Here is a 12,960-nt window from a genome sequence, read left to right as displayed (position 1 = left end):
CACGATGTTATGTCTTTGCGCATTCGGGTACATGTGCATGTTGAAAACTGATTGCTATGAGAATGTCTCTGCCGAAGATTTGTTCCTCCCATCTATAGCAGATGCTACATGACTCTCCTCCTAGACGAAAACAGTGATTGCTATGAGAATGTCTCTGCCGAAGATTTGTTCCTCCCATCTATAGCAGATGCTACATGACTCTCCTCCTAGACGAAAACAGTGATTGCTATGAGAATGTCTCTGCTGAAGATTTGTTCCTCCCATCTATAGCAGATGCTACATGACTCTCCTCCTAGACGAAAACAGTGATTGCTATGAGAATGTCTCTGCCGAAGATTTGTTCCTCCCATCTATAGCAGATGCTACATGACTCTCCTCCTAGACGAAAACAGTGATTGCTATGAGAATGTCTCTGCCGAAGATTTGTTCCTCCCATCTATAGCAGATGCTACATGACTCTCCTCCTAGACGAAAACAGTGATTGCTATGAGAATGTCTCTGCTGAAGATTTGTTCCTCCCATCTATAGCAGATGCTACATGACTCTCCTCCTAGACGAAAACAGTGATTGCTATGAGAATGTCTCTGCTGAAGATTTGTTCCTCCCATCTATAGCAGATGCTACATGACTCTCCTCCTAGACGAAAAGTCGATCTAAGAAGGAATAAAATATTGCAGGTTGATGGCAGTCCAAAAGAGAAGTGAAGTCATCAATTTTTGAGTAGCATGGTTGCCTGGATATGATGAATTGATATGAACTGCCTGTCTTCACGAGGTGCATTATGGACATATGTATTTGTTTGGAGTATGCTGAGCAGTTGTAAAAGCAGAATGTAATAGGTAATAATTCCTCATCATTCCTGTGGGTCTCAGTGATCTGTTGTGGATGTATATATGTCTGCATGTGAGTTTGTACAATCAGAAGTGATGGGTGCATCGGCATTGCGTAAAAATCCAATGTGCTTGTAATGTGCTCATTCTGAACGTTTCGAGTGTGATTGGTCCAGAGGAGTAGGGGGTGGCATTATTAATTTTTGCACATACAGAAATAGCGGTATCTCCAATATAGCTGGTGTAGCCATGGTTGACACGAGAACGTTTGTATGCATTGTATCATGAGTTTCATAGAAGATTTGGCGCTGAGGTCGCATGATGAATTTATATGAAATGAACAGCAGTTATGATCATGTTAGAGAAAGATTATTTCAAATTTAGGAAAAAAACCTTAAGGTTTTTTTTTTCTTGGAGGAAAAGTTCAATACCGGCGGAATTAGTGAAATGAGAGTCCTCATGCAGTGATTATTTTCTGTCTGTCATCAGAGTTCGATTTGTAAGGAAATCGTGTTGTTTAATTTTCAATTTTTGAGCAATTATTCACATAAATCGATAATTTTACTGAGATCAGTGTCGCATGTTCTAGAACATTCCAGTCTGTTTGTTGTAACATTAGTATTTTTGTTACTCATGCAGAGAGTGATCCGTACTGAAATAATAAGGTTATTATTTAAAAAGCCATTCTTAACATGGGGAGGGGAAGATGTTTGTACCTATTCTGTACTTTAACCTTACAATTGATTAAAAAACATATAAAACTTTAATTAGACGTGGAAATACGATTAAAAAAAATAGCGCAGATCACTCTCTGCATTAGCACCATATTTTTATCGCACGTGTTCTGATGTGCAAATCAAGACATTGTGTTTTTGTGCATTCTGATACGTGTGTGTTGAAAATGGTGATTGCTATGAGAATGTGTCTGCCAAAGATTTGTTCCTGCCATCTGTAGCGGATGCTGCAGATGCTTCTAAAAATGGCATTTGAGCATTTTGGTTTGTGGGATATTTTTTTTTGTTTTGTTTTCATTTTTAAAGAATTCTAAAGGGAGACAACTCAAAGAGTTTTTAGACTTTCACCTAATGTATTGGTAAAAAAACAAAAATACTATCTGAACATTATTGAATTAAAGTAAATTGTTTTAGAATTTTGAAATAAATAAGCATTTTTTATATTTATATGAAAATGTATGATTTAGAAAAAACAATCATTTTTGAATGTATAATGTTTTTTAGACCAGACATTTTAATGAAGAAAAATAATTGTGAATAGTCTTATAACATTGCTTATAACCCTACTTTTTATAGTCCTATAACCTTGTTTATAACCATATAACCTTATATTGTTTAAAGTCCTATAACATTGTTTATAACCATATAACCTTATATTGTTTAAAGTCCTATAACATTGTTTATAGCCGTATCGTCCTATACTAGTAGTTCAGCCCAGCTTTGCTCGGACCCTATGTATTGTTCATAACTTTATGTTCACATGTATATATATATATATATATATATATATATATATATATATATATTAAAAAGTTCGACTCCTACATCTAAAATTCCAAGTGTTTAGACTAAACGGAGGAGTTTGGTAGAGTCTGCAAAGGTCAACTCTGTAAACTTTGACCTCTTGGCAGCCAAATTTTCGCCCAAAAACTGATTAAAAAGCTTGCTGCATGCCTGAATACCCTTTATCTAAAATTTCAAATGTTTAGAGCCAAAATTGGCTGACTAGTTTGCTAGTGACCGCAATAGTCAAATTCTTTTAAACTTTGACCCCTCGGCAGCTACATTTTCAGCCAAAAACCGATTAAAAGCTTGCCCTTTTTCTGAATATACTTTATGTAAAATTTCAATTTGGTAGAGATCGCAGGGGTCAAATTTTTTTTTAATTTTGACCCGAATTTTGACCACTTAACGTTTATTGTTGTGGGTTCAAATCAAATTAAAATGTTTGATCCATGTCCAACTAACTTACATCTAAAACTTCAAGTGTTTAGACCCAAAATTGGTGGAGGAGTTTGGTAGAGTTCTCAAAGATCAAATAATTGAACTTTGACCCCTTGACAGAAAAATTTCTGGCCAAAACCCGATTAAAAAGATTTAAAGATTTTCCCAAATCTCAATACTCCTTGTGTTAAATTTGTAGTCTGTAGACCGAAAATTGAGAGTTATTTAGTAGGGAAATGTACGTAGACAGACAGACAGACAGACAGACATAGACACTTACAGACATTTTCACTTTTATAGATATATAGATGGATTGTTTATAGTCTTATAATCTTATAAGAATTACATATGTTAACGTTGCCAACTAAATTCTTTCTTTAGTTTACTTAGTGAGAGGAGAACCTATCCTCATATTTTCCCCTAAACAGGTTAATTGAACTTATATTAAGTACAATGCTGTGAATATTATCATTCTTTTCTAATGGAGAGTAGACTATGCATTGTTGACAGCTCCCATAACTTTGTTCTCCTAATGTGTCTCTCAGTCCTCGTTTAGAATAGGGAGAGGAAAAAGCTTTTTGTGTGAGCAGTTGCCTGAGATGTCAGAAATTTTCTGTCTCTATTTCTATCCTTGTAATCATGTCACTAATAAGGGTGTTGGAGGTAAACGTTTTACTGGGCTGATGTTATTCACCTGATAGTCAGGGACTTGAACTTTCGACTAACCACTTTGGAGACCATCTAATTAGAAGGTGCAAAGTACTGGGGTTGCTGTACTGCCATTTTGTGAATGGATTCTGGACCATACAGTAGCTTCTGGTGGGGCTTCTCGATGCCATATTAGTGGGTAATTGTTACGGCTTTACATTATGGTCTACAAAAATATATTTCTACATCTTTATTTCCTTTCTTTCCCTCTCTACCTTGCTCTAACCAAGCCTGTCGACTTATTCCACAAATTCCAACACTCCATCGTTAAAATCTCCAGAAAGGATACAAGATTAAACCCAGAACTTTAACTTCCAACATAGGCCCCCACTCCCATGTTTCCTTCTCCAACATCAGGGGTCTACATTTCAAAATTCTAGAGGTTGAAATCCAATTAGACGAGACCAAACCATACCTATTCTTCCTAATTAAACTGGCATTGAACCAATTATTTCCCAAGATGAGTTCATAATTAAAGGATATTCTAATTTAACATCCAAATCTGACTCCCAAGATCGCCACAGGCATGGAATATGTGTCAACATTAGAGATGTCTTTCCATGTGGTAGGAACATCTCCAGAGAAGACCCTAAATTGTCCTAAATGTGCTTCTGTGTTGCACTTGCTCATACCATTGCCTGTATATTTACCCTCTATCGCCCACATAACAGTGGAGTTGCTATCTTTAAGAGCATATCTGAGAAAATTGACCATATCCTGACTGCTCACCTTCGGCTAAGATTCACATCTGTGGAAACTTCAATGTTCACAATGTAGTTCTCTCTGATTCTCTCTCCTCTCATCTTGATCACATGGTGCAATGGAGAAAGATGTGGCTGGTTGATTTTAATGCATCTAAAACCAAGCTTCTTTCTTTACATCATCAATACTCTGATCTCCGTCTGGCATCAATTAAAATGAATGGCTCTCGTCTTGGAGAGACTCCATGTTTTGACAAGCTTCTGAGTCTGACCTTTACTACTGATCTGAGGTTGAACACTTACATCAAATCTGTTGCCAAGGCTGCTGGAAAAATAGTGGGATCCTTCCACCATTCCAGTAGATATCTCACTGCTGATGCAATTCTCTACCTGTATAAGAATCCAGTACTTCCAAGGATGGAGTATTGTTGCCACATCTGGGAAGGAGCTGCTAGAAAGACTTATCCTGCCTTGACAGAGTTCAAAATAGAGTTTGTAGCCTAGTGGGGATGCCCTTTTCTCTTCCCTGTAACCTTTTTCCCACAGAAGAGACGTTGCTAGCCTGTCTCTGCTTTTATTTTCATGGCAAGTGCTCATCTGAGCTCCAATCTATGGTTCCCCCTTGCCCGACTTTCACAAAAAACACACATCTAGCTGAAACCACTATCAATAATTTCCCTCACTCTTTATCTGTGCCTAAACCTAAACATAGATTCCATGAACAAAACTTATTTCTTAGAACTGCATGCCTGTAGAACACTGTTCCATTTTCCTGCTTTCAAACTGACTACAATATGGTTGTCTTCAAGTCCAACGTAAACAAATTTTTGATGAACTGTCCCCTTAAATAATCCAATTTACCAAATTTCCACTACCAACGATTGCTATGATATTTTCCCATTGACTACTGTACACACATTAACCCTTATCCTCAAATGGCCTCCGGACCTTGATAAGTGGTGACTCCTTTGTAAAAAAAAAAAGAAAGAGACCATATAAATATAAATCACTTCTAACTAAAGATGATATAAATCACTTCTTAGAGACCATTTCAATATAAAGCACTTCTAAGTAACCATATAAATATAAAACACTTCTAGGAGACCATCTAAATATAAAACACGTTTAAGCGACCATCTATATATATAAAAGCGAAAATGTGTGTATGTATGTATGTGTGCTTGTTTTTTGTGTATGTCTACAAAAGACTTTTTTCGCCGTGAGTCTTGGTTGGTTCGCTCCTTCTTAAAACTTTTTATATGCTGTCTAAATAATAATATCTACGACTAAGGAACTCGGGGCGCAGCTATCTTTAATTTACCCGACTTTTACAAGCTATTTTCGAGAAATTTTTTGATCGCCGCATAGCGGAGAAAACAGAAACTGGCTTCCAGCGCAAAACTAGGTCAAACATCGCATGACTTAACGTTCTCGCACCTGTTAATTTCGCTTTATAAACGTCAACTTAACAAACTTACCAATTCATCTGTTCCCGTAGTTGAGATGGTTAGGTCGCAGGTTTTTTTTTCTCTTTCCTTTCCACCTCCACGTCAAAGGTTTGGGGTCCAAGCCTACCTTTCTACTAAAACTTTTTTTTTCTTTTACATCTCCAAACACCCGGCCAACATTTTTTTTTTTTAAACAGGGTTGTTTTGATCTACGTCCCCCACCATACACACACACCTCCAAACACCCGGGCAACGCCGTGTACCCCCCGCTAGTCTATAATATAAATGTCTACTCACCTGTCTGTTTAAATGTATGTATGTATGTATGCCTGCCTTAAACTTTCGACACAGGCGATGGATTTTAACAAAATCAGTATCATTTTGAAGCTCAACCCTTCAGATGACAAATATCGAAAAATTGGCTAAAAATATTAATTCCTTCACCGTCAACTGGGCACTTTCCTAAAGGGAGGCGCTGCTTTTTTCGATGATATTTTGAAAGTCATACCCTCTTATCGATTGACTAGCCTTAATTTTAACCTTCGCCAACTTCCAGTTTGGTGATGGACGTAACAGCAAAGATGTCACATATTCTTTCACATTTTTTCCTCCTTCGCTGTACAGGTTCGAGCCTGCCTACCTACTATGACTTTTTTTTTTTTGCTCAACACACACCTCCAAACAGCCGGGCAATACGGGAACCCAGGCTAGTATAAATATAAAGCACTTTTTAAGGGACCATCTAAATATAAAACAATTTTAAGAGGCCATATAAATATAATGCACTTTTTAAGGGACGATATAAATATAAAGCACTTTTTAAGGGACCATATAAATATAAAGCACTTAAAAGAGACTATATGAATATAAAGCACTTTTAAGAGACCATATAAATATAAAGCACTTTTTAAGGGACCATATAAATATAAAGCACTTTTTAAGGGACCATATAAATATAAAGCACTTAAAAGAGACCATATAAATATAAAGCACTTTTAAGAGACCATATAAATATAAAGCACTTTTAAGAGATCATATAAATATAAAGCACTTTTAAGAGACCATATCAATATAAAACACTTTTAAGGGACCATATAAATATAAAGCACTTTTTAAGAGACCATATAAATACAAAGCACTTTTTAAGAGACCATATAAATATAAAACGCTTTTAAGAGACCATATAAATATAAAACACTTTTAAGAGACCATATAATATAACGCATTTTTTAAGGGACCATATAAATATAAAACACTTTTAAGAGACCATATAAATATAAAGCACTTTTTAGGGACCATATAAATATAAAGCACTTTTAAGAGAACATATAAATATAAAACACTTATAAGAGACCATATAAATATATAATGTTTGTGTTTTACAGGTAAAGACTACATACACATTTCCTCTGCAGGCAAAATGGATGATTTCGATGATGTCAAAGACCCAGTTCTTCTTTCCGGTGTTGTGAAAAAAAAACGCGAGCTCAGAAAAGAGACTCACAAACGAGAAAGACTAAAGAAAATGCGGCATTCCGGGGGTGGGAAAATGCCGGCGATTTCGTGTTCACATACCAAGAAGACTTCTGACTTTTGCCATGCTGATCAACTGACTACAGATGACCTCCTGAAAAACTTTGAGTCTTTCTACTCTAAAAAAAGCAAAGTTGAACAGGACCAAGCCCTTCTGGACCTTATAACGGTTAAACATGTGAAGCGCCACCGTGTTAAAGTCAAAGTTGTAGAGGCACAGAAGAATCGCAGTGTCACTAATGAGTACAGCTTGCTAACTACAGATCATCTAGTTAAAGTGAAAGTCTGCAAGGCCACCTTTTGTTCAGTTTTGGGTGAGTATTAACCTTCGTACCATTTTTGGATGTCTCAGATGAGATTGTTACCATAACAGTGTTTCTTTTTGTGTTGCCAACTCACTAGGAGTTTTCACACAGCCCATCATCAAAGAATTCTCTTTGAGAACAATCTGTGGTGTTCCCTGGAGTCTGAGTAAAAACAAGTCTCCACAGATTTCCAATAGTCACTACTTCTTGCGATAACCTTTGCAAGTTACTTTGCATTATTGCAATGCCTGTTTACGTTTCATTCGTTGCAACTTGCAGTCTTCACTAAAATTTCGGCACCAATAAGCCTCCCAGTCCTTTTCTCGCACATCTAGTGTAGGTCTGGTTAGTGCTTTCTCTCCTTGGTCTGTTTATTTTCTTTGACCCTTCAGCCATCCCTCTTATTCCAATCTCTCTATCTTTTTTTTAAAAACTTTTCAGGATTGTTTCTAGTGCTCCTACTTAACTTTCTTAATCTGCCATATCCCTTTGAGCTCTCTGGCCAGTTCCATATATTTGTTCCACTTTTCTGTCTTGGATGTTTTTAGTCGGATTTTTTCTCTCTTAAAGATTAGATCAATTTCTTTAACTTTCAAGCTGTATCTTAACACTTTCATTGTTCCTAACAGGCAAGCCTTGTGCAAAATTGCAAAAGAAATTGTCTCATCAATCTTAATAATAAATAACTTTACCAAGAATTCTTCATAATTTTGGTTTCGGTTTCGATTATAGCTAATGGCACTCCAATAATCTATTTTTTAAAAAAATAATTGTACCAATAATTCTTCATAAGTTTTGGTTTTGGTTTCGATTATAGCTGAAGGAACTAAAGTTATATATATATATATATATATATATATATATATATATATATAAAATGGGTTAAGAAATTCCAACGAAAGAAAGATGTATATTTAAATAACCCATTTTATATAAATATATCTAACTACAACAACAGAATGCCACCAACACGTAAAAAAACCTGTAGAGGATACACCAGAATCCCAAACAACAATAATAAAATAATGTTAAAAAAATACACATTGTTGGTGACTACTCCCTTATTTTAATAAATATATATATATATATGCATATATATTATTTTTAAAATATAATTATCGACTGACACGTGTTTCGTCGTCTACGACTCATCAGAGTGGCGGAATCTAGCGAATCGTAGACGACAAAACATGTGTCAGTGGATAATTATATTTTAAAAATAATATATATACCGTTCCCCATGTGGGGATACCAAATTGGTTAAAGGGAAAATTATTCCCAACTTGCATTTAGGTAAGAATGCACTTTCGTAAATAATTGAATTCATTAAAGACGTATTCAAAAAAAAAAAAAAATAACATAACATAAATAACTGCTAGCTTAGATTAATACTCTTGCAGTTTAATAACATCAGGGCGTCTCCATTTATGCTGAAATCCACAGAATGCCAACATCAATATATTACATATGAAATAGACCACTGTGGAATTTCCATGGATCGCACTAATTATTATTATTAGTATTATTATTATTATTATTATTATTATTAGTATTATTAGTATTATTATTATTATCATTATCATTATTATTATTATTAGTAGTATTATCATTATTATTATTATTATCATTATTATTATTATTAGTATTATTATTATTATTATTATTATCATTATCATTATTATTATTAGTATTAGTATTATCATTATTATTATTATCATTATTATTATTATTATTATTAGTATTATTATTATTATTATTATTATCATTATTATTATTAGTATTAGTATTATTATCATTATTATCATTATTATTATTATTATTAGTATTAGTATTATCATTATTATTATTATCATTATCATTATTATTATTATTATTATCATTATTATTATTAGTAGTATTATTATTATTATTATTATTATCATTATTAGTAGTATTATTATTATTATTATTATTATTATTATCATCATCATTATTATTATTAGTAGTAGTAGTAGTATTAGTATTATTATCATTATTATTATTATTAGTATTATTATTATTATTATTATTATTATTATTATTATTATCAACTTTTGGATGTTTTTATTATTAATATTTCATAGTTGTCTTGACTTTTAGATTTTTTTAAATCCTTTGACTTTCAAGCTGTATTTGAACACTTTCGCTGTTCCTAACAGGCAAGCCTTTTGCAAAATTGCAAAAGAAATTGTCTTGTCAATCCTATTAAGCCATTTATGGTGGCTTTTCCCCCATGGTTCCAAGCATTCCAATTACAATGGGAATCACCTTGACTTCTTTACCCTTCCATAGTCGAATTCCTAATTTTAGATCTTGATTTTTATTTATTTTTCATGTTCTTCCTCCTGCATTCTGGTATTGAAAGGGCAGGCTATATCAATGATGGAGCAAGTTTTTTTGTCTTTATATGGAAAAATTATTGTTGTTCTTCTTCTTATTATTGTTGTTATCTATATATCTATAAAAGTGAACGTGTCTGTCTGTCTGTGTACATTTCCCTACGCAATAACTCTGTCAATTTTTAGTCTATAGACTCGAAATTTGAAATACCGGGTACTGAGATTTGGGAAAATCGATGTGACGGGTGTCAGCCAGAAATTTGGCTGTTAAGGGGTCAAATTTCAACGATTTAACCTTTAAGAACTCTACCAAACTCCTCCGACAATTTTGGGTCTACACACTTGAAATTTTAGATATAGGTTCCTTGAACCTGGATCTAATTTAATAAAGTGATTTGAGCCCGAAACTATAAATTTTAAGGGGTCATAATAGGGGTAAAAAAAAATTTACTCTTTTTTTTTTTTTTTTTTTGCTCAGCATACACCTCCAAACACTCAGGCAACGCCGGGCTGAAATGCTAGTTACCTATAATTTCATATTGAAAGAATTGATGATATTTAGTTGTAGAACAGTTGAGGTAACAGGGTCAGTTTGCAATAAACATGGTAGGAAATAATAACATAAAATATCATTAGTTTTAGTTAGAAAAAATCTTATACGATCTGGTTGGATATTTACTTTTCATTAATTATTATGAAATGCGTTCTGGATTATCTATTTATAACTCCATATCCTCTAAGATTTCATGATTTCTGATATTTCTACCGGTTTGTATTTCTGGATTTCTAGATGCAATTGTTTGCATAGTTTTAGTATATAGAATCATCTAATGTTTGTTATTCTTATTTGTTGATGAATGTTTTTGAAATCTGAAAGCTCATGCTTGACTTTTTATTCTCTAATCAAATAACATGTATGATTGCAGGTGTTGGGAAGGACCGTGTATGTCGCATCGCTGCATATTATGCAAAAAATGCAGAAACAAGACCCGAACATCGAGGTGGCGCACGTAATAGCGCAGAAAAAGATGCAAAACGACAGCTTGTGATTGACCACATCAAATCATTTACATGTCATTCAAGCAACTTTGGAAAAAAAGTGGGAGCACCTGGTCGCAAATACCTCCCGAGTCACCTGAGTGTTAAAAAAATGTACGAGTTATTCCAATTGGAACATCCGGACTGTATTAGTTATTCCTTGTACTACCTGGTATTCACAAAAGAATTCAATTTGGGATTTGGTCACCCTGCTACGGACATGTGTTCTACCTGTGCCAAATTTCGTCTGCGGATGCGAGATGTTAGTTTAACAGAAGAGGAAAAACAATTGGAATCAGCTGCTTTCATCTTGCATCGAAGACGTGCACAGACATTTTATGATTTGATGGATATAATGGATTAAAGTGTAGTATCTGTTTTCTTCAGTTGAATGAAAAGTTTTGTGTTTCGCAAACTTCCATTGTTTAAGCTTTTTAAACAAAGGATTTATATTAGGTTGAGAAAAAAATTGGTTGTATGCTGTGTTTAAATAATGGTTTATTGCATGAGAATTAATTAAAAGACGATAACCGTTTAACTTAAAGATAATCACTGTCAATAATTACAGGTTTGTGGATTTAATCAAAGCATCGATCTTTCAGCTGTGGATAAAAAAATCTTGACAAGCTGCTTCAACTTTAATGAAAATAGTGTTACCAGATCAGGCTGTCTGAAGATAACGGCTTCTTCACCCAAAATGCATGAAACATTGATGTTATTGTCTTTTTTATTTTGCTTTGCAAAACTCAATCATGTCCTGCAAAGACAAAAACAAAAACTAACAATTTTCCTCTACAATACAACCAAATCAAACAAACTTTTCTTAAAATGAGTGGATTCTACATTAAGTTCTCCACATTAAAACCGACCCTGGTGTCTTTGTCCCGTGGGGAGGCATTGTAAATAGATACATTAAGTAACTTGAAAATGGATTCAAGTATTTCTTGCCCTTCAGGCCAAGATCACAGTGTAGTATCTGTTCTGGTACTGCACTTCACTTTTTCTGTCCTCGGTCACTGGAGGAGAAATTCTTCATAACTGAGATAATTTTTATTCTTGTTCCTATCTAGAGTACCCCTTTTCAGGGAGCTGGATTTTCCCCACATTAAAAACCGGCCTTGTGTCTAACTCTGCCCTCGTGGGAAGGCAAGTAGATAACCTGAAAATTGATTGATGTGTAACTTTGTTATATCAAAGAAACAGAGAAAAGGAAGAAACTCGACTGCTTTGCTGAACACCTTTCAGACACCGGCCACATCCCGAACATGTTCTTTCCCATTCTCTCATATCTCGAACACGTCTTGAATCCTTTACGCCTCAAACATGTCTCGAATACCTGCTTCTCTGAACATGTGTCCTTTTTATCTTCGTTATCACATCATGCACCTGACATTTGCATATGTCTACTGCTGCAAACTCAGCATCAGCGGCTTTCTTACAGATGGGCCATAAAACAAAACAACCAAACCAAACACCATGAATAAATATTTGAAGATATAAAGAACTTGAAGCATAAAAACGTTTTACAAAAATGACTTCAACATTAAACGACCTAGAAATTTCGTAAAACAAAGCAATGTGGACACACGGAAAAAGGTCGACCTTCGACGGTTCCGGAGGCTTCAACACCGAGCAGTGTTCTTGGTTTGAGTGGCATCTCTGTGGAACCAGTTGCTTGATGAGGTCGTAAACCAGCTTACACCTTGTAAATGGCAATTGCTTGTTTATTCTTTGCCAATTAAATGAATGAATGAACCAAACAACCAAATCAACTTCATTGCGATCCTGTTTTAATTAATGTAACTAGTAACAATATTTCCATCCATAACTCTTGAGCCCTTCTTCTTCTTCTTCTTCTTCTGCTTCTTCTTCTTTTGTTTCTTCTTCTTCATTTTCCTCTTTTTCTTTTTTTCTTTTGTTTCTTCTTCTTTTTCTTCTTTTTATTCTTCTTCTGCTTCTTTTTCTTTTGTTTCTTCTTTTTCTTCTTTTTATTCTTCTTCTGCTTCTTTTTCCTCTTCTTTTTATTCTTTTTTCTTTTTATTCTTCTTCTGCTTCTTTTTCTTTTGTTTCTTCTGCTTCATT

General features: G+C 34.3%; 1 protein-coding gene across 2 annotated transcripts in view; it reads left to right on the top strand.

Moving 5' to 3' along the window:
* The window catches only part of LOC145269696 (uncharacterized), a 17,212-nt gene extending 4,252 nt beyond the window's left edge, over window positions 1-12,960 (top strand). Inside the window, exons 2-3 of one of the 2 annotated variants that reach the window (XM_080125415.1) lie at window positions 7,031-7,492; window positions 10,767-12,960. In XM_080125415.1, coding sequence (XP_079981541.1) covers window positions 7,066-7,492; window positions 10,767-11,242 — 903 coding nt within the window. In that variant the 5' untranslated portion in view covers window positions 7,031-7,065 and the 3' untranslated portion in view covers window positions 11,243-12,960. The remainder of the gene's footprint in view (window positions 1-7,030; window positions 7,493-10,766) is intronic. The other variant, XM_080125414.1, reaches the window with a different exon arrangement.

Source organism: Euprymna scolopes, chromosome 45, assembly GCF_053919585.1.
Source record: "Euprymna scolopes isolate OS-2025 chromosome 45, ASM5391958v1, whole genome shotgun sequence".
Taxonomy (NCBI): Eukaryota; Metazoa; Mollusca; class Cephalopoda; order Sepiida; family Sepiolidae; genus Euprymna; species Euprymna scolopes.
Note: the sequence above shows the minus strand (reverse complement) of the source record. Positions and strands in the feature narration are given on the sequence as shown.